A 20,082-nucleotide genomic window follows, 5' to 3' on the forward strand; every position below is an offset into this window, starting at 1 on the left:
GATGGTTTTATGTACCATTGCCGGCCCTAGAGAAAACTGTTGGAAGGAGTTTTGATTAGACCAGCTAATTTATCGTGTGCTGCATTCTACAAGATCAAACCTTTTTTTAACAGTGTACAACTTATAAGTAACGATGAGAATGCTGGGAGTCTCATCCATTGTCCCGCCCTTGTATCAAGTCACATGAGGTAGCTTCAGTTATGGTAGCAATGATAGGAGTCTCCTGTAATTTTGGGTAGTGCCTTTTTGAATAGCTCACGGTAATGTTACAGGCATGGACTAACTGTTCATCATTCACTTCAATATAAGCCTATAAGGAAACAAGTTTGTAGTTCACAAGTAAATGATGTGTCCTCTTTTTCTAGGATTATCCTCATTGGCACCTGTTCCAGTTCTCTGGACCTTCCCCATGCCATTCCTGGATTGTTCATTGTTTACAACATGTATCAGTAAAATGGATTTATTGTCTACCTCATATTGTTTCTGTTTCGACCATACAGCAGAGAGCACTGTGGGAAATGAGATGAGTAAACTTGATGGGCAAATACAAACTTCCATCAATACAAGAGCTTTAGGCAAAAGGTGTAGATGTTACTCCGTACAAAACCAAACCTCCAAAATGGGGAGAACGAAAGAAACGGGTAAACAACGAGGAACTCAGGCAATTGTTTCTGCATGACATGGCATGACCATCTCAATATCAGATAATGCATCTACTTTTCGCAGTGTACAAAGGATATGGATATCAAAACTTTCAAGGACCATCAGAGGGAAGGGTGGTTTGTATGTTTGATGGCATCAAAATATTATAACCATCTGCCGCAGTTGATACTATCATGCCAGGAATTTGTGAATGCCAATGAAGTTCTTTCAAGTCTTTTTGTCCCTGTTACAATAAACAACAATTGAGTTAGATTGAATGAACAGTATAATCCTCTTGCACCCGAACATTATGACAGTATTATTTACCTGGTGAACAAATAGAAGTTGTGGAGGTAAGTCTTTGGGGGCGTTCACTTCCTCTTTTGTTTTAGCTTTGAATTCAGCCTCCTCTTCCTCATCATTTTCTAAAGAGAGGTCCCATATTCTGGTAAAAAAAACAAATTACAACATATTAATTAGTTCAAACTTAATAAGAAGAAAAATATAGGCTTTCATTTGGTCATTTGTCTTTAATTTTACTTACGTAAGCTGATTGTCAGCAGATGACACTACCAAAGTAGAAGCTTCATGTGGACTCCATTCGATGGATGTAATAGGGTGTTTATGGTATTCAAAATGAGCCACTACTGAATTTCCTTCCTGTGTAAAGAGGAATAAGATCACTTTTAGCATTATCACAATAGGATCAGTGAACATCTGAGATAAATCCTAAAAGATACACCTATGGCATAGTTTAACACTCATTGTAAATCACGTAAGGAATGGTCAAAAAACAAGATGTATCTGTAGCCAAGGGCAGAGAACTAATTTCAACCAAACATACCTTGAGCATTCTGAGATCTCGGATAGAAAAGGTACCATCGTCACTTCCAGATGCTAACATACAACTAGCCAGCCTGAAAACAAAAGTAGAGAAGTCCCTGATCATCATACCATACTACCAAACCATATAACCCATGAAATAAATAGATAGAGTAATAAGATTTACACACCTGTTCCAAGAAATAACATTCACATCTGCATTATGAGCTTTAAAAGAAGCTGCAGGTGACTTCCCTAAACGGATATCCCAAATTGCTATATTCCCATCCACGGAACAAGAACCAAATACATCAGGTTCTGTAGGGCTCCACTGCACAGATATGAGTTACCAGAATGTCATCAGAGGATTGGAGAAGTATAAAGGAATATATGGAAATTACATTGTAAGATTGAACTTGTCCCAAAAAAAAAAACATTGTAAGATTGAACCATAGGCTGAACTGCTGAAGACAACAAATCCAACCATAGCTTCCCATCTTAGCTACATACCTGCAAATCTTCCACGCTTGCGATATGCCCAATGTACGGAGTGGTTCCGACTTTCCATGTTCCGTCAGATGTAGGTTCCCACAAATGTATATTACTCTTGCAGTCCCCTTTGACGCACAATAGTGAACATTAACATATCATTCGTAAACATTTCTTGTAAGAAGGATTGTAAAAGAAATTGCATTAGTACCAGATAGAAGTCTTCCAGTTACAAGAGGACTCCAGTCGAGAGAGAATCCTTCATCTTTATGCCCAAACTTAAACAATGGAGCCTGGGTGGAAGGTCCTTGGCTAACTTCTGATTCTGATTCTGCTAAAGCATTTAGATGAGAACTGAAGTCCCAAACCTGCAAGAGTAACAAAACTGAGTCAAATTCAAAGTAACATAATAACATTTAAGGGACATTAACTGTAAGCTTACTACAGATGCAATCAAAAATTCAACTTCCACTTCTCAATCCATTATTTCATGAAGACTTCTTTCACCCTTTTATAATATATAAATATATATATATATAATCAGTAATAAAGCTAGCATGCTATCATCTTTTGATTCTGCTTCCTCAGATATGAACTTCACGAATCAAAACATTTGACAACCCAGTAAACATTGAAAGAAGAGTATGTCTTTATATGCAATTGAAATTGAGGTATTAGAGGAACTCAATTTATACACAGTTATAAACACGCACATACAATTGGAAGAAGTACTCTTTAATAATAAAAATAAATAAAACCAGGGTATATGGACACAAAAGTCTGACCTGCACATGACCAGTATCTCCCCAAGATGCACATATATGAGGGTTTTGTGTCATGGCACGTATACGATTCACACATCCTTCATGAGTTACCTTCCGCAACTGTACAACAAGAACATAGGAAATGTTTAAAGATTAGATTGAAATTAAGCAAGGTAAACCTAAGAATTGAGTTGGAAAGTAGGCAATTTTCCACAAAAGAAGCAAAACATTACTTGCAAAACCGGTGCGCCAGACCCTCCGAGCTCCTCATCCTCACTATCTTCGTCACTATCACTATCATCACTACCCATATTCGACTCATCATCTCCAGTTTTGGTCGGCACTGGCTCACGCTTTTTTCCAGAAATGTTGGATACTTTAAATATACTAAGAGAGTTCCAAGAAGATTTCTCTGCCTGCAGGAAAAACACATTTCCACCGTCAAAACTGATAAGATCGATACATGAAGGACAGATTGATATGCAAGCCATTCAAAATCTCTTAACAGAAATAGCTCACCTGAGTACCAGCAACAAAGTACACTGTATGAGGAAACTCTGTCCTCACCAACCCCAATGTATCTCTCACAATATCAAAACTGCCAAAAGTAATTCACCCTTAGTGATCAATATAACTACTAGAATAACATACCAATCAATCACTGCAAAGCAAGTCTACCAAATTTGACTTTACTACTAAAAATGAGAGATAGCAGCTAAAAAAGCACAAAAAATTTGGCCAGGATGAAAGTAGCTACACAAAATCAAACTTACCATGATCAAATAACTGAAACCCAATGTTAAAAACTTGAACTTTAAGCCTTTCGTGTAATATTTTGTGCAGTAAAAATAGAAAAGTGAGAGGTACAACCTTAGACAAGGCCAGCCAATATGGAAGGCATGGAGAGAATTGTAAGCTGAAGGGTCACACTGGAGCTCTTCTCCTTCTTCTAATTTGTCCACACCTGGCTGCCAAACCTTCACCGGCGCCGACGGCCCTGAAGACGAAGAAGACCCATCTCCTTTCTTCGAAGCCTGAACAAAATCCCAACTCAATTCAATTCAATCGGAGGAAGATAAACCCTAAGAAGATATTAAACAATTTAATGATGAAAGCGCTGACCTTGTTCTTTCTTTTGGCTTTCTTAGGGTTCTTAATGCTTCGGACCATTTCTAATCTTCTGGGATTTGCAGAAACAGAGTCACACTGATGCAAAAGCAAAGAAGAATGAGGAGAGGGGTTTGGGGCCTTAAACCCTAGCAAGTGTGTATTTTTCTTAGAAAATATATTTTTGGGCTTAGCCCAAATTATGGCCCAATATTTTTGTTTTGTTTAGTTTTTTTTTAATTAATTTTCTGTAGTCCAGTTTTCAATCCTTTGTGGCCGTACAGTTTGCTTGATTAACTCAACAAAATTAGACTCAAACCATGAATGATGTTTGTAGCCAGTACCATGGAAAACGGATCAAAATTAAAAAGAAGATTTTGAGAAATACTGTAGCTCAAAGCCAACGCATATTGATAAAAGGCATGCATGGGTGAGATATAAGCATCAAGAATTCAAGATGTTAGTTTGGAAAAGAAGATTGAAAAAACCGAATTTGATTCCACAGCACTACCATCTAAAGGTTGTCAAATCATTATCGTAGAACTAATCTTGGTCACTAGATTGAAAAACATCTGATTGAATTCGATTCTCGAAAAGAAAGAAACGTACGGTCTGCAAATCGAGCTGGACTACATAGTTCATTCACCAACGCGCACATGTAAGTCAAGCAAGCTGGAGATACACGAGAAAAAGGATGGATCAAGACGCAGAGGCCGACGAAACAACTAGAAATCCAAGTTGGCATTTGGAAAGAATAATCAAGGTGGCCCGGAGAGGGTTCAGAGAAATAGAGGGGAGAAGAAGACATGAGCCACAAGATTGAGGGAAAGCTTATAATGCACCAAATAGACGGTAACTGTGTGCGATGAGACTCTCTGGACTTTGTAGACAGCTGCATTTTCCAGCTGGAATAAAGGCAAAGGGATCTAGTGCCAATGGGATCGATGCATTCAAAGTTGATGAACTTCTGTGCGCCCCTGTCCTTGTAGTTTTCAGCTGTGAGCTTCTCATTTGTAGTCAATTCTGCAAAATCAGACACGACACAAGTCTCTTACTATAAATCTCTGCTTTCTCCTCACTTGATCTCCATATTTCTTAACTAAGTCTGCTGGAGGTTTAGTGCTAGCTAGTTAACAAGTTATTTGAGGTGTACTCTAGTATCTACACTACTATATATTTTCTCGATCAATCGATCGATCATACTTCATAAGTCAGCTAGCTTGAGACAACATGGCCAACCAGCATCCCAGTGAAGTATCAATCGAGTTGAGGTGAGATGTCTTTCTCTTCTAAATAAACATGCATCAATCGTAGCAGATATAGCAACTGTAAAGGTAGAAAGAGTATATATATGCTAGAATAGTATAGAATAGCTTCATAAGACGTCAACTGTACGTGAAGATCGACATATCCATCTTTGATTTATTAAACAAGCGTATGACCAATACAAATGTTATATATCTCTGTATCAGTAGCCCATATCGGAATTCAAGGAGAAAGTCCGACAAAGAATACGGAGCGGGACATGGACCGAGCACAGTGTGGCAAACAATTCCTTATCCAAATATTTACGAGCCGAAGATATATTTTCCGATATGGGAAAATAAGATCTTTATAATACCTTGTGCATTTGCAGTCCTCTTTAATCCTTTGTTCATCTACCTTCCCGTGATTTATCCTCACCAACTGTGCTACAAATGGAACGTGAATTTGTTGTGGATATATGTTGCTATACAATCAACCATTGACGTGTTTTACGCCATGGATATCGTTGTTTATTCTCGGCGAATTCGTGGCAATAAACCGAATGTTAACAGACATGTTAAGGTGCACATATTGGAGTGGTTACCTATCATATATCGCATTTATCTGTGTCTTCCCATTTCACAGGTATATTTCCATCTCAACTTGATTATGCCATGTTCACTTTTATAATGTTACTTTGTGAGTATAATGATTAGTACGAAGTTCAACAATCAGTTACATTGATCAAAATTTATGAATATATTTTTAGCTTAGGTCTGTTAAATGACAAATATGTTCAAGTACTACAATGATTGTTACAACTGCATGCTGTGATCGAACTACAGGCATTATTGCTCCTACATATTTGGCGACGGCGTCAATTTCTCCATCTGTATAGAGTTCTTCGCCGTGTCTTCTATCCCATCCAATATACTCTGCGGGCTTATCACACCTTTGGATTAATTAAGCAACGTCCTAACGTAGAATCTGGAATAGGAAGATGGTTTCAGGCCATATTGGATCTTCTTCCGTTCGTTATTGCCTCTCATGTAAGTTCACATCTTAAGTCAATTAGCTTTATATTTTTCCAGAATTTCCGGACGAATAGAAAAGTCTGTTTCATTGTTCACAGAGATAATTCTTCCTCTTTAAATAAAAGAGAAGAGAAGTTCCCAATCATATTCTCTAAATTACCTGTACAGTGTTCCCTCTAAATAAGTTTAACAATATAGTTCTGCATGATGCATCATTCCATTCATTCCCAAACGTTTTCAAATTTCAGTGAAATCTCACCAGCTATTATTTACTTGTGGTTCCGCCGGGCAGTTATATGGAGCCCTGTGGTACGGCTTTGCTGTTGACAGAGAGATACACTGTTGGAGGGAAAAGTACAGGTTGATGTCATGTGATAAATCAGTGCCTAATTATATTTACTACTGCGATGAGAACACAACAGCCGAAGTACATAGAACATGCAACGTTGCGCATATAATGGCATTGTGCGATCCAACCGTTGAGAACACAGTTTATAACTTTGGCATATATCATGATCAGTCTAACATTACAAGATCAGATTATTTTCCTCGAAAGGTCCTGCTATCTTTCTGGTGGGGCTTGCGCAATTTGAGGTTTGCAAACACATTTCAGACTGCTTCCATTACTGTTTCATTCTCAACATTTCATACTAGTTCATTCTCAAACAAAATTTGTACTTACTGCTAATGTTCATGTTTCTGTACGGTTCGCGCGCAGTTCCTTTGGTTCAAATCTAATGACCAGTTCGGATATGCTGGAAATTTCCTTCTCAATCTTAACTTCTATAACTGGCTTGGTGTTGTTTTTAATATATCTCAATGCAAGGGTGGAGGTTGGTGTTGGTTACAGTACTCTTAGAAAAAAATCATAACAACTGCTGATCATGTACATCATATATATGAAACTTTTTTATGTTCATGCAGGAGGCGCAAAAAAGAAAAGATCGAATTAAATTAAGGCACAAGATGCAATTGATATATCTAGACATAGATATGGTGTTAACTAGAAAGAATGTTTCTAGACATGATAAGAAGGTACTGAAGAAGCTGATCATGAAACATCTTCAACAAAAGCTTGAACAAAACAAAGATATTGATATGCAGAACTTACACTCTCTTCTTCCTAGCGCATCCAAAAGATACATCATGAGTCTTTGCCGCTTGACTCGTTTAAAGAAAGTAAGTATATTTGTTCATAACAACCTAGCTTTTGACAAGAAAAACTTATCATATTTCAAGGAAAATTAAACATCTAAGTGACTTATCTCTGCACTTTAAATTAGTGGTGCTAATGTTGCATATGTAATCGACTTTCTAGGTACCGATGTTTAAAAATATGAAGGAGCGAGTGTTGAAAGCAATCTCCAAACATCTTGAGCTAGTGACATATGCTAAAAGCTGCTATATTATTCGAGAGGGGGAACCGCTTTGGAACGTGCTCTTCATCACACAAGGTACGGCATTGAGCTACAAAACCAGTAAGAATGCCAGTGTTGGGGGAACTACGGGCGATAACTCAATCATTAAGTGCCTTAAGGAAGATGATGTTTTTGGAGACGAGCTTTTGCATTGGGCCTTTGAATTTGCCTCCATGTCTGATTTTCCCGTGTCCCCCAAAACGGTCATGTCCCAAACTAATGTTGAAGCATTTGCTATCAGTGCTAACAATCTAAGAAGAGTTGTCTCTAAATTTCGGTTGCATTTTGTTTTGAACCTGCCTGACCTAGAGCATTCTCCACTGGAGCGCATGGCAGCAATTTCATTACGAGCAGCATGGCTAGAAGGAGAAAATCACAAGAGAGGATGGAACAGGCTGAGGGAATTACTCAACAATGCATCAGAAAGTGCATGACTGCTTAATTTTTTATATAGAGTACGCATCAAGCATTTTGTCTAGGTTCACAATTAGAAACAAGAAATCTTTCTATATGGTGTACTGATGATCGAGTTCCTATTTTCTGTCAAACGAATTGCTCCATTAAAATTTAAACCCTTCTCTATATTATATCAGCTGGAAATTGTAATTTTATTAAAATAATTGTTGCCTTATATCCAGCTCATTGGTACAATCATGCTGTAATTCCCAAAATCAGCGCTAAGTTTTTGCTCTCTGATAATGTGATTTTTCTTGCTGTTGGATTTTCTCGAAGAACATGCATTTCTCACTTCACTTGAGCAGGGCACTTGTAATTTCAACCCTAGTTGAAACGAAACAAACGCGTCTATGCAAGAATACTTTACTTGATAATGTTTGAGATTTTCATCACCCCACTTACTCATTGCAATTTTCTTATCCTTCTCCATCTCCTTGTTTAAAAACTTCATTCTCAACGTCTTCAATCCCATGGACTTGTAACTGTTGTCTTCGTATTTCTTTGCAGCCATATGAGCGAGATCCATAGCACATCTGACATGTAATCCTTGACGAGCCAAACGAGTCACGTCCCCTCGAACTTCCTTGCCAACAAAGGTTTAAGTTTTCATCACCGAGGAACTTGATGAGCGATTGAGGAGTGCTTTCTGAGTGGGGCAATTGATATACAAGGGAATGACGACCCACACATAATTGAAGAATTGCAACTGCGTAATCTCCAGTTTCACGGTCCCATTGCCATTCTGTATCGAGACCAACTAGAAACTGGTCACCTATAGCACTATATCGCTCATGAATCCACCGATCCACACAACGTGTGTCCGAGGTTAACGTAGTTTGGATTCTATCTTCGTAGAATTGGATGTTGTAGAACTTGCACTTCTCTCCTAGAGACAATGTTTTTAAATTTGTATAATGAAAGTGTAAGTGATTGAGGAAATCTGATTGTAAGAGAAGTAGAGTGGTCTCAGTCGTCTTATATATTGAAGACCAAAGTTATGATTCCCATCTAAACCTGCCAAACTTGGTGCATCTAGGATATGTTTAACCCAAGCCAATTGGTATTCGGACAATAATTTCTATAATAATTAATAATTGTGATTTTCATTTTAGGAGTTCGTAGTCCTATAGCCCCCTATAGGGATAACTGATAAGGGCAAATATGAGTCCTAGACTCTAGTTTCTACGTCAGCCCCGACTTCGGTAAACTAAACTCGCATCAACATTTGTGGACTAGCTAGGGACTTTGGCAACTGACCCTTCATTTCTGCTTCACAAGTTCACATAGTATGTACACTTTACTTGATTTTGGATTAAGAGATTAGTACAATATGAACGAGTGAATTAGAGAGCAAACGATGAGTACTATCCGGTATTAGGTATAAAGTGGGTGGCTTATTCATCTTGAAATGAAACTTAAAAAGAAAAAAAAAACTTTAAAAAAGAATATAATAACAAAGAATTTTTCATCTGAATATGGCATTAACCAACGAGTATCCACAGCATAATTTCATCTGCAACATATAGAGTGGTCATTCAGCGCTTACCTATTTTTTCCTTGTCTAGTGAGGAGCACAAGTGTTCCAAATCCAACCATTATTCCAACTTTTAGTGCCTGCGAGATAGAATATTTGAGGTATCAGCACTATATTCATAATGAACAGTGCTCTCGTATTTTTGGCTAAACATTTTTTTTTATTCCTGTTTTTTTTTTTGCTAATACACTTAAATCTGAACTATTACTTTCTCAAAATAAAAAAATTATTATGCGATATGAAGTTAAATAAGACCAGAGATCAATTAATTTAAGAATTATAACAAAGTGATATCTTTGGTATTGGTCGGAGAAATATAACCTGTCCAACTGCCACCCCAGAAGTTTCTGTTTCTTCTGATTTTTTAACCTTGTGTACTTCTTTTGGTCTGTGATTCTTATCAGTCCTGTTCACTTGATTACTGTATTCACTATCCAGGTTATCCTGCACAATAATTAGAATAGACTGTCATTACACCAGTTCCGCTACATCACTCTCATGCTTTAGTTCCGATCTAGATGAATCAAAATAATTATCAAAATGGTTCAACAATTAGTAAGTATAGGGAACTAAATGAAATTCAGATACCTGCTGGTCTTCTGCTTTTTTTGGAGGAGATAAGCTCTTCCTATCTTGATGCATATCTGGCTTCATCATATTGCAACTGCCTAGAAACTCCATCACCTTTTTACAATTCGTTGTTATACAAAATCGTAGTGCTTCATCTGGGAACATCCATCCACCAGAGCCCTGGAAAGAATTGTGCCTATCTTCACAGTTTGCTAATGGCGTACATATTTGGGCTGCAACTTCTGGAATGTTGGACTTTTGAGAACTTCCGAAAGAGATTTCTGGCTGATGACTCTCCACTATAACTGGACTGCCACCTGAAACTCTTTTTCCATGGAGCATCTTAGTTGGCTGATGCCCATGATCATCAAGCACCCTCTCTGTACTTTTAACTGCTTCCGATGATGTTGCACTGAAATCTGTGAGGAGCTTACCCTCATTAATGAATACTTCTTGATGTAATGGTTTAAATCTACTTTTTAAACCTGTGTCAAGTGATGACTTAGTCCCACCTAAAGCTCCAAGTGAAGTATTTTGCTCACTGCTTTCACCATATGTTGTATCACGTTGCAACTGCCCTGGAGGTAAAGAATTCACCACCCGTTTTGATATTGACTCTGGAGTTTTTGTACTGACTTTCTTGTATTCTTTCAAGTGCTGCTCTTTCAGAAGATGACCTTTTATATTTTTGTTTGATTGAACTTTCATTGGCGCTGGTTTGATGTGAGGCTTCTTATCCTGTTGTTGAAGTAAACATTACACATTATTACTATGGAAAAAACAAGTTAATCACTTGCGTAGCGTATAAATAGACATACCTCAGTTAAACCAGTTTCGAATGCACTTATCATGTTCTTTACGCTACGAGATCTCTTCAGTGGGCTCTGCTGCTTTTCAGGTTCGCAATGATTCTCTTCCTGAAGCTTTGGAAGAGTTGTTGTACCAACAACTGATTGTGAGCCTCTTAATAACCTAACAGGTTCATCAGGACATATGGCTTTGGCAGAAATGTTAGCAGGACGTGGTTGGGCATCGATGTTATCAACTAAACCCCCACGACTTAATTCTGTTGGAAACATATTAACACTTTGTTGCACAGTTATGGCTGGTGAAGTCTCCTCACTCCTATCTGCATCACTCTAAAACAGGTTCAATGATCGTTAATGAACTCACCAACAGTAACATTTCAAGTTTCATTTTCAATTAAAGAACAAAACAATAACTTTGCGTCTTTAAAAACAAAACAAACAAAAAAGATAACTCTTCAACTTCAGCAGTTTTCTGACCTATCATTTTAAGTTTCAAGTTCCCTACCATTTGGGACCAAGTTATTAACCAGAAAAACTTAATTAAGTATCTTCTCAATGCTTATTGCTTCAATTTCAGGAAATGGGTGGCATGGTATCCATATTGACAGCTAAATACTATTTCTCTCAGCTAATTGGTCCTCCTATGTTTTCTACCTCAAGTACTTATATTTTCTTGCTCGGAGAACAAACTCAAACCTGAGATCACATTGCGTAGACTCAAAGTTGATACAACACTGGTCCTGGCACTAGGAGTACTTTGCACACTAGTCGAACTGCTATGAATGAACTCTCCATGCTTCTTTTTTACTGCAGATTCTCGCTGCAAGAAATTGTCACTAACTTGAGTACAAATTGAAAATTAGTCATTGAAAAATAAGATCAGGATCACATAAGTGTACCATCATACGGATTTGATTGCGTTCTTCTTCACTGAGTACAAATTGTAACTTCATATGCAAAAACCCACCTCCTTTGAGGGGGAAGAAGTCATCCCAAAGACCCTTTTCAACTATGGACCTGGTCTCAATACCTGCAAGTCCTAGATATGATTATGCACACATCTGCTGCGGTTTTTTTATTTTTTATTTTTCAAAACACAGTTTAAAATTTAATAAACTAATAATTCATATGTATAGGATTGTTTTGACAAACCTGTTTCTAATATCTGATTCCCTTCAGAATCTTGAAGAATAATAAGCATGTTGTCCCGAAGAGTCGTCAATGGGCTGCACATAAACACATAATGGATTAGATACCAAGACAAGAATATTAGCACTTTAAGATCAAGAGAAGGGAGGATGATCGTTACAAGGACAAGTCTCTACTCTCCCAAATTTGGTACTCTGATCTTGGCCCCAAAGAAACTGCATGTGAATATGAACCCTTTGTTAAATGGTTGGTTGATACAGACAGACATATATCTTACAAAGAAAAAATGGCTTCAGAGGAAACAGTTAGTTCACCCTTTATTGATATTGAAGAAGATGATGATGAAGATGGAAGGTCCATGAATTCAAGAACTGTAAAGATTCAGTAGTCATATGAATTGGTAAGAATCAAAGTTAAGTTATAATGGCAAGCCCATGTTTGAAATGTAATTGGAGACTGTAGCTGTTGGTACCTGAAACTAAGACGCTTCCTGGCATTGCAGGCAATATTTGCAATGGAAGTTTACCGTTTGAAACTAGCAGGGTCAGTCTGCAAACTTGTAATATCGGATGAATGGTTCAAGTCTACAAGAGGGAGATGGGATTGGATGCAAATTGTGGATGTAGTTGCAGGAGGGAGTACGACCGCTACAGAGGTAGGGTCTTCTATTAAATTCTCCAACTCAAGCTGCTCAAAGGGCAAAATGACAAAAAGTTTATCCTGTCTGGGCTCTAACTGCCTTCAAATTTCTTGTCCCAACTAACAACTAGTATGTGATTTGTGAGGTGAGTTATTCATTTGAGTAAGAACTGAAAAAAAGTGACTATGCTGATCACACTAAATAGATCTCTGTGACAACAGTAAAGTTTGAAGATGGTCACAAAGGAGCTGATGCCAGAATCTGTGATTTTCAACTCCAATTCCTCATTCCATGCTATGCAATCATTACACAAAAAGAACATAAGATTTTGTGTAAAGGAATTAAAACAAGGCTTTAATCCACATGTTGGTCTGCTGCAAATATTTCCTGAAGTCAAAACTAACAAACTACAAGGACACTGAAGATTAACCTAGTCACTATCCATCTCCCAGAAAAAAAAATCTTAGTTCTATGATTTGTACTTTTAAACGACATCTCTGTGTAGAATAGTAAAGAGAAACATCAAGTAAAAAGTCGGTGTAGGTTCTGCACAGGAAAAAATGATTATAGCTTGATATTTTCTTCCATCGTTTCTTCTCTCCAAGATCCTTAATATTTTACTAAGGTAAACTCTCCAGTTTCCACTTGAAAATTCGTGTTGCTAGTCTTCAGGGATATGGAGATGCCCCCTCACAAATCCCATGTCTCAGAAGTTGTAGCAGTCGTGGGAGAAGGAGCTGGAGGAGAAGAGGGCACTTCTTCAACTACAGCTTTCGGCTTTTTTATGCTTATAACCTTAGCTTTCTTCTTATTCACAGATCTCGTGTCTCTCTTCTTAGCCCCAATAAACATGTAACCTACAAGAGGATAGGTGCAAGTCAGTAAAATCCTTCCTTTCCGGTTGATGAAGTTTGAGTTGTATCACAGTATCATAAAAAACAGAGGTCAAGTTACGAATTAGACTACAACTGTCCAGAGTCATTTTGTCATTATATCATGTGCCACAGACATCAATCATGAATTCATAACAATTTCTCAATACGAAATGACCAAATGTTGCTCAGCTGAGAAATTATCAATCCAGGGAAAGAGGAAAGATGACAAAGTAACAGGTGATGAAACATTGAAGGAATCCAGATTAACCATCCAATAATTAACCAGTTTCTAGTGTTAACGGATGGAATCTTTAAAAGTGGCTATGGTCCAGACTGAGGATGTTATGTAATAGCCCCCTGAATATCGGGGTGGGGAGGGGACTGATCATTCCTAAGGGACGATGAACCGGCAGAGCCAGTCTGCCCGGTCATATAAACCATCCAACAGGCAAACTCACACGGTATGCAACTATGCATGCGAGGATGCAAAATATATTCCGTACCAAAATGACCATCTTCATAACAATAACAACAACAACAGCCTCTTGTTTCATGCAATTGAAGCAGTGTCAATTGGTACAAATCCTTTAACAATCCCCTTTTCCAGTGCCCAGTTTAAGATCTAGGGGAAAAGCTTAACTGATTAGAATCAGAGAGAGAAAGACGGAATAACCTAAAATAACAAATGTATTGGTGCAGTTAGATCACAGGACAGTGTTGCATGTCTAACAGCTGGGCACCAGACACACACAACAAATGCTGCTCAGATGCCAAACAATATGTAAATGAAGCTCTGCATTACGGTATGCAACAATAGTTCTTAGCTTACAAAGGAAAACTTTCCTAATCATTGTTCAGCACATATTATCTGACTATGGATTTCACAATCAAAGTTAAGGTGCTCCAGCTTGCATATTAAGAATCAGATTTCTAGCATTTTATTTGATCCATGGTTTGTGTTGTAGAGCCCTTTTCTATCGGTATATCCTATATTCTTATACCTCCCACCATTCTTCCATTGCATACAATGTAAGTTCAGATCTTTCTAACACAAAAATGAAAACAAAACTAGCCATCAAACATATATAGCTAACAGAAACAGTTAAATCTTAGCTCTGGTAAATTGATCAAACACAAAGAACATAATACTGATATAAAAACACAAACCAACATCACAAAATTGAAGCTTGAGCTAAAATAATTAAAACCCAATACCCAACATTGCTCAAAGACTAAAACTTTAATCAAACCCAAGCAAAATAACAAAAACCCAGAACCCAGAATTGAATTAAAGTTGAAGAAAAGAGGTACTAACCTCCGAGAGCAAGATTGGAGATCATGAGGACTCGCCAGAGGAACTTGAAGCGCTTGATGTGGTGTTCGTTTGGTGGCTCAGCCATGTGTGAAGGTAGAGGTCTATTAATTATAAGTCTGACTATTTTGGGGATACAGGTTTAGCTTTAGCTTCGGAGTCTATGAAACCCCATTGAAATGAAGGATTTAGGTCAATGAAATCTACAGGCTAAATTTACCGGGCGGCGAAGGAGGCGGTTAAACTTGTGGAGTGGGAGGATTCGTCGTTGGATTCAAGGGTCAATCCGTCAATGTCCACATCTCTCACAAGTAACAAACTTCATCGAATTTCTACATTTTTTCATGACAAGTATTTATTCTTCTTCTAATTTCTTCTTCTTTTTTATATAAAAAATTCTAATTTCTTCTTGAAGACTAGTACCTCTCAAGAAATATTATTACATTTTTATTCTTGTCTGAAATGTATTATAGACAAAATACTGTAATTTGCTTCATTTTTACGACATCATTTGTAAAGAACAAGTTATTGTGTACCGATAACATCTATTAATTAGTTATTTAGTTAATGTCATGAACTTCTTTCAGTTTTATATAGCTAGTGGCTAAATATTACCTCTCTATGATTTATGCATGTAAAAATGGTTGCCAATTAAATTATATGTTGCATATTTGAAAGAGGTTGCCGCCCTTAATTACTTCTGTCATGTAAAACCAAATCTATGCAATGGATCAACACCACATTAAGTTCCCAAATCCCCTGAAAGGTTAACAAAACATCTTATTACTTAATTGTGCTTATATTTTAATATGAATGTAATTTGAATACATTTGATCTTCCCTTGAAGATATTATATATATATATATATATATCAGTCCATATCCAGAGTGAAGCTTCACTCTGAAATTACAGAGTAAAGTTCCAATTTTGGCACATTTTTCGGTCTTCTTTTTTCACCATAAGCGATTCAATATTTAGGTATGTTATTTAAGTTCATCTCTACAAAGTTTCATCCAATTTGACAATGGTTTGAGATTTTAAAATTGAGATTTACATGAACGGTTGAACAGTTTCAAAATTTCAATACCTTAACGATGTCCGAATTAGATGAAATTTTGTATAGATGATCTTGAATAGTATACCTAAATATTGAATCACTTATGGTGAAAAAAGTTGACTGAAAACTGTGCCAAAATTGGAACTTCACTCTGTAATTTCATAGTGAAGCTTCACTCTGGATAGAGACTATATATATATAGTTAAATGTACGTGTAATCCCTTGAAAGGGTTGCCAAATGTGTTTACCCTTTCGCTGCAATTGCACACATGAAAATCTTGAGAAGCCTTTCTGTTTCTTCTTTTTGCTTCAATACCGCCATGATACTCAGATGTTCATTTAGAGGTCGGTTGGAACAAAACGTTTGCTCGCGGCTTCATTAATAGATCATCATTTTGGAAGATGTTGGTGATAACTGATAAGTAAACAATCAAAACAAAAACATGTCCCTCTTCCACAAAACCGGAGTTATCGCCGGCCAGATCTATTATGCATGCATCACAGAGAAAACTCGAAGTCGTACTACTGAGTTTTAACTAATCTTATCCCTTCAGCTTTGAAGTACTTGACTGTAACCTGATAGGCTGCAGCATGCTGCATGCAGCCTGTAGGCTCGTCTCTGCAGCTACAGTAAACAAGTTGAGTCGCTCTCTCCTTGAACTACTGCCATTCCAAGACTACAAGACAAGCTTGATATAGCTGCTGCTCCATCATCATATCAGGTCAAATGAATCCAGACAATAAGAGTATAGCAGACAGTCCTCTAGGTGGCCTTTCCCACCTCAAAAGGCTGTTATCGCTTTACTCTGAATCATCACCATCATCATTGCTCAGCTAGTAAGGCCTTATGAAGCTTTTTCCAGAGAAAAAAAGATCGACAACAGAAGGCTGTAAAAGTCCAGTTGTTGCTGTCTTCTGTTATATTAAAACCCAAAAGTTGGATATTCATAAAAAGGATCTCAACCCTTCTTATATATCAATATGTATGATCCATGGGAGTCTTCACGTTTTAATGGAACTTGTACTTATATATGTGTGTGTGCTGGACAATCTGATCCCTTCAATAATCGTGCCCTAGTCTGCACATGCAGTTCAATTACTGATCATGTGACTCAAATTTTGTTGCCACTCATGAAATACAGTACGAACGTTGGCAGTTCAGTTACTAATATCCGTAATTAAGCTAACTAAGAACCCTAGACAGCTAGTTAAGTCACCATTGACACTGGAAAACAAAGAAGTAGAAGAGAATCTCAAGATGAAGGGGTATTGCTAGTACTGCGTGGCAAACCTTGGACAATTTATTTGGTATATATATGATGGGAAAACACAATAAAACATCTATAGATGAACAAGCAGCCAACCATAATATGGTTAATTATCAACTTGTCCAAAATATTACAGAAATTTAGCTCTCATAACTCCTAGGATCACAACATGGTTAAACTTTTATTTTTGTCTTTTATTGGACTTCATTCCTCAGTAATTTTGTTGCTGTCTCTCACTCTCTATCTAACTTGAACTTGCTGGTTCTAGTTCTAATTTAGCTAAAATATAATAGTACTACAAAAGATAGTGGAATTGATTACGGACAGAACTAGAGTCGAAACTCGACGTACTCTCAACCTTGAACCAGTCCACAAGATAGGGCCATTAGCAGGATCGCGGCTTCCTTCTCGTCTTGAGGGAAAACTCGTTGAAATGTGGTGGTGGTGGTGTTGGTAGTAGGAGGAGGAGAAGGAGTAGTAGTGCCTGAATTCTGATTCATGCTGCTAATTGAGAAATCTCCGAAGCGAAGCTTGGTCTTTGATTTGCCTCGAGGTGAAGGGGAAATAGCAAGTTTGTGGCATCTTTTCTTGAATGGAATAGTTTTGTTGTCTTTAAGTTTCACCTTAGTCGTCTTGATAGTTGATGGTGCCGCTTCCACAGCCAGGGTTGTGCCATTTGCTGCTGCTGCTGCCGCAGCCATGGCCCGCCTTGCTTTCCTTTGCCGAATTCCACAGGCGTTGCAAAGTGACTAGTAATCCAACATAAATTTATAAATCCAAAATGATAAAAGCAAGCTCAATAAAATTCAAAATTGGGATCGTATAACGTCTCCCATTCCAGTGATACTAGACAATTAGACATTAAACAAGATTAACTCTATTTTCTTTTAGAATGTTCAGAGTACGAGAAAACGTTTAATAAGGAAAGGTAGTCAAAGAGAACATGAAGAAAAATAATTAGTTTAATTATAGTTACCTTGGGACCTCTAGGTCCACTTCTCCACAGAGGTGTCTTGGTTGTGTTGCAGTCGGAGCAAACCCTAACCGGGTTCGTGTTGTTTGAGCTGTCAGTTCCTTGAGGTGATGATGGATGCAGCTTCTGCCCTTCAAAGTTGTGAGAAGATGATAATTTAACTTGTGCAACACTATCAATAGTAGCAGCAGTAGTATCACTGCTAATTGTTTGATCCGGGCTGGTCATCTTCCTCATGATCCTCATCTTCGACGACATCCACTTAACCGAAATATTCTCAGCACGAGTACTTCGGTTCTCATGGTTATTGTGATCATCAGCTCTATACTCGGGATCAATACTTAAATTGATTACACTACCTTTCTCACCTTCATTTCCAAGGGTATGATCGTGATCACATGATCCACCGTACGCAACAATGTGATCGGCCTGAAATTTACAATAAAATGATCAAGTGATTTGTAAGGGATGCACAACATAAATCTAGAAAACGAAAGACCTCTAAAGGATTACGGATCACATGAAATTATTTAATTACCTCTAGTAACTGGAACTGAAAGTTTTGCGGTTCTCTATAGTAGTGATCAGATATTGGTCCTTGAACTTGAGCTGCACTTACGAAGATGGGACTAGAAAGAGAGGAAGTGGTGGAGGAAAACGAAGATTTAGGTTCTAGATAGTTGAATAGATCATGGTGATCATGATCATACTGATCATGATCACGGCTTGATCCAATAGTGCTGAGCTCGAGAAAAGGTGGAGCCATTGAAGCAGAGATCAGCAAGCAACAGTGGTCGAAGATCTTACAAACTCCAGCAAAAGTGGAAGATCAAATCAGACATAGATATAAGAGGGAAAGAGAGAGATCACAGGGTGAGGCGAAAGGGCCTAGGCAGTAGGGTGGTGAAAGGGTTTGAAAGAAGAAATACAGATCGAGGGGTTGGACTGGGCAACTGGCAACTGGGGCAACAGAGAGAGAAAGACATAGCAAGAGCTTTAATAATAAGACATTCACGTGACTTCAAGACAGCCAAACAAAACGAGTTAAAAAAAAGACAAGCCAAAAGGAGATGTGTAGAATGCTACTACACAGACCCCATATTGATCAAAACCCTATCTGCTGCCAAAAATTTCACCCCACAATCAAGCTCCCAGTTACAAAATTAATAATGGTACACACTCCACATTCTATTGGAGCCACACAAATTTATAGGATTACATATCCCCATACTACACATCTTCGCTAAACCAATCACTTCTATATATAACATCATTGATTAATTTAGTTGCTTTTGTAAAATCAACCACCATGTATGAACCCTAGCTTAATCAATCAACCACTTGAATTGATTGAGGCTTTCATCTTCTTATGCTGAGATGAAGTTTGAGCAAAATTTATAAGTAATCCAGCTATACGAAAACCTCGTGATTCTAAGCTTTTGAGTCCGCGGGGAGTATCTACCATTTTTACACTGTCCCCTTCCGCGACCAACTTAACTATTTACACTGTCCCTTTCTAGAATAATCAGATTACAGTAATATAAGCTTCTTAGTCTAGGGAGAATCTAACAGTTCTACATATTAATTTACAAACAACAGGTCCTAATCTTCATTCAAGAGTATGGATTCATTCATCTTAGTAAGGAAACTACTAAATATATGCGAGAATAATTACTCGTTAATTGGAGAAATTATTATTGTATATACACGGTACATAGTACACGTACGTAGTGTACTCTCTTAATGTTATTAATCAATTATTTACTATATTTGTTTCTGATTGGTTACTCATATTTAAATATTTTTTTACTATTATTACCGCGTGCATGTTTACTACATCATGAAGTAATATAATTGGCTGGGTGCACTACATGATATGGCCACGTGGTGTTCCGGGTACACAAAATAATTACTTTGG

The 20,082-nt window shown here is 37.6% G+C and overlaps 4 protein-coding genes across 5 annotated transcripts; 1 reads left to right on the forward strand and 3 right to left on the reverse strand.

Annotated features, from left to right (window-relative positions):
• Positions 1–510: 510 nt before the first annotated feature.
• LOC126798941 (protein HEAT STRESS TOLERANT DWD 1-like) lies at positions 511–3,955 on the reverse strand. The gene is made up of 12 exons (XM_050526039.1): positions 3,840–3,955; positions 3,588–3,751; positions 3,237–3,315; positions 2,951–3,133; positions 2,739–2,837; positions 2,165–2,321; positions 1,975–2,081; positions 1,656–1,795; positions 1,487–1,559; positions 1,187–1,302; positions 970–1,087; positions 511–886 (listed from the first exon to the last, which is right to left on the reverse strand). The coding sequence occupies exons 1-12, from the start codon at positions 3,885–3,887 to the stop codon at positions 755–757; spliced, it is 1,416 nt and encodes a 471-aa protein (XP_050381996.1). The 5' UTR covers positions 3,888–3,955; the 3' UTR covers positions 511–754.
• A 978-nt stretch (positions 3,956–4,933) lies between these two features.
• LOC126791396 (cyclic nucleotide-gated ion channel 1-like) lies at positions 4,934–8,467 on the forward strand. The gene is made up of 7 exons (XM_050517848.1): positions 4,934–5,095; positions 5,297–5,714; positions 5,915–6,118; positions 6,396–6,697; positions 6,822–6,936; positions 7,028–7,282; positions 7,422–8,467. Exons 1-7 carry the CDS (start codon positions 5,055–5,057, stop codon positions 7,953–7,955), a joined length of 1,869 nt encoding a protein of 622 aa, XP_050373805.1. The 5' UTR covers positions 4,934–5,054; the 3' UTR covers positions 7,956–8,467.
• Positions 8,468–9,425: 958 nt separating this feature from the next.
• On the reverse strand, positions 9,426–15,106 carry LOC126787410 (uncharacterized). 2 transcript variants are annotated; one of them, XM_050513311.1, is made up of 12 exons: positions 14,870–15,106; positions 12,512–13,536; positions 12,354–12,410; positions 12,200–12,254; positions 12,043–12,116; positions 11,790–11,920; positions 11,587–11,710; positions 10,900–11,210; positions 10,594–10,819; positions 10,100–10,500; positions 9,833–9,955; positions 9,426–9,591 (listed from the first exon to the last, which is right to left on the reverse strand). In XM_050513311.1, exons 2-12 carry the CDS (start codon positions 12,534–12,536, stop codon positions 9,520–9,522), a joined length of 1,599 nt encoding a protein of 532 aa, XP_050369268.1. In that variant the 5' UTR covers positions 12,537–13,536; positions 14,870–15,106; the 3' UTR covers positions 9,426–9,519. The 2 variants fall into 2 exon arrangements, with proteins under 2 accessions (XP_050369268.1, XP_050369263.1); XM_050513306.1 differs by having other exon boundaries at positions 10,100–10,819.
• Positions 15,107–17,257: 2,151 nt separating this feature from the next.
• Positions 17,258–19,043, reverse strand: LOC126795643 (GATA transcription factor 21). The gene is made up of 3 exons (XM_050522444.1): positions 18,703–19,043; positions 18,168–18,593; positions 17,258–17,940 (listed from the first exon to the last, which is right to left on the reverse strand). The coding sequence occupies exons 1-3, from the start codon at positions 18,928–18,930 to the stop codon at positions 17,545–17,547; spliced, it is 1,050 nt and encodes a 349-aa protein (XP_050378401.1). The 5' UTR covers positions 18,931–19,043; the 3' UTR covers positions 17,258–17,544.
• Positions 19,044–20,082: the final 1,039 nt, after the last annotated feature.

This window comes from Argentina anserina, chromosome 1 (genome assembly GCF_933775445.1).
Source record: "Argentina anserina chromosome 1, drPotAnse1.1, whole genome shotgun sequence".
NCBI lineage: Eukaryota > Viridiplantae > Streptophyta > Magnoliopsida > Rosales > Rosaceae > Argentina > Argentina anserina.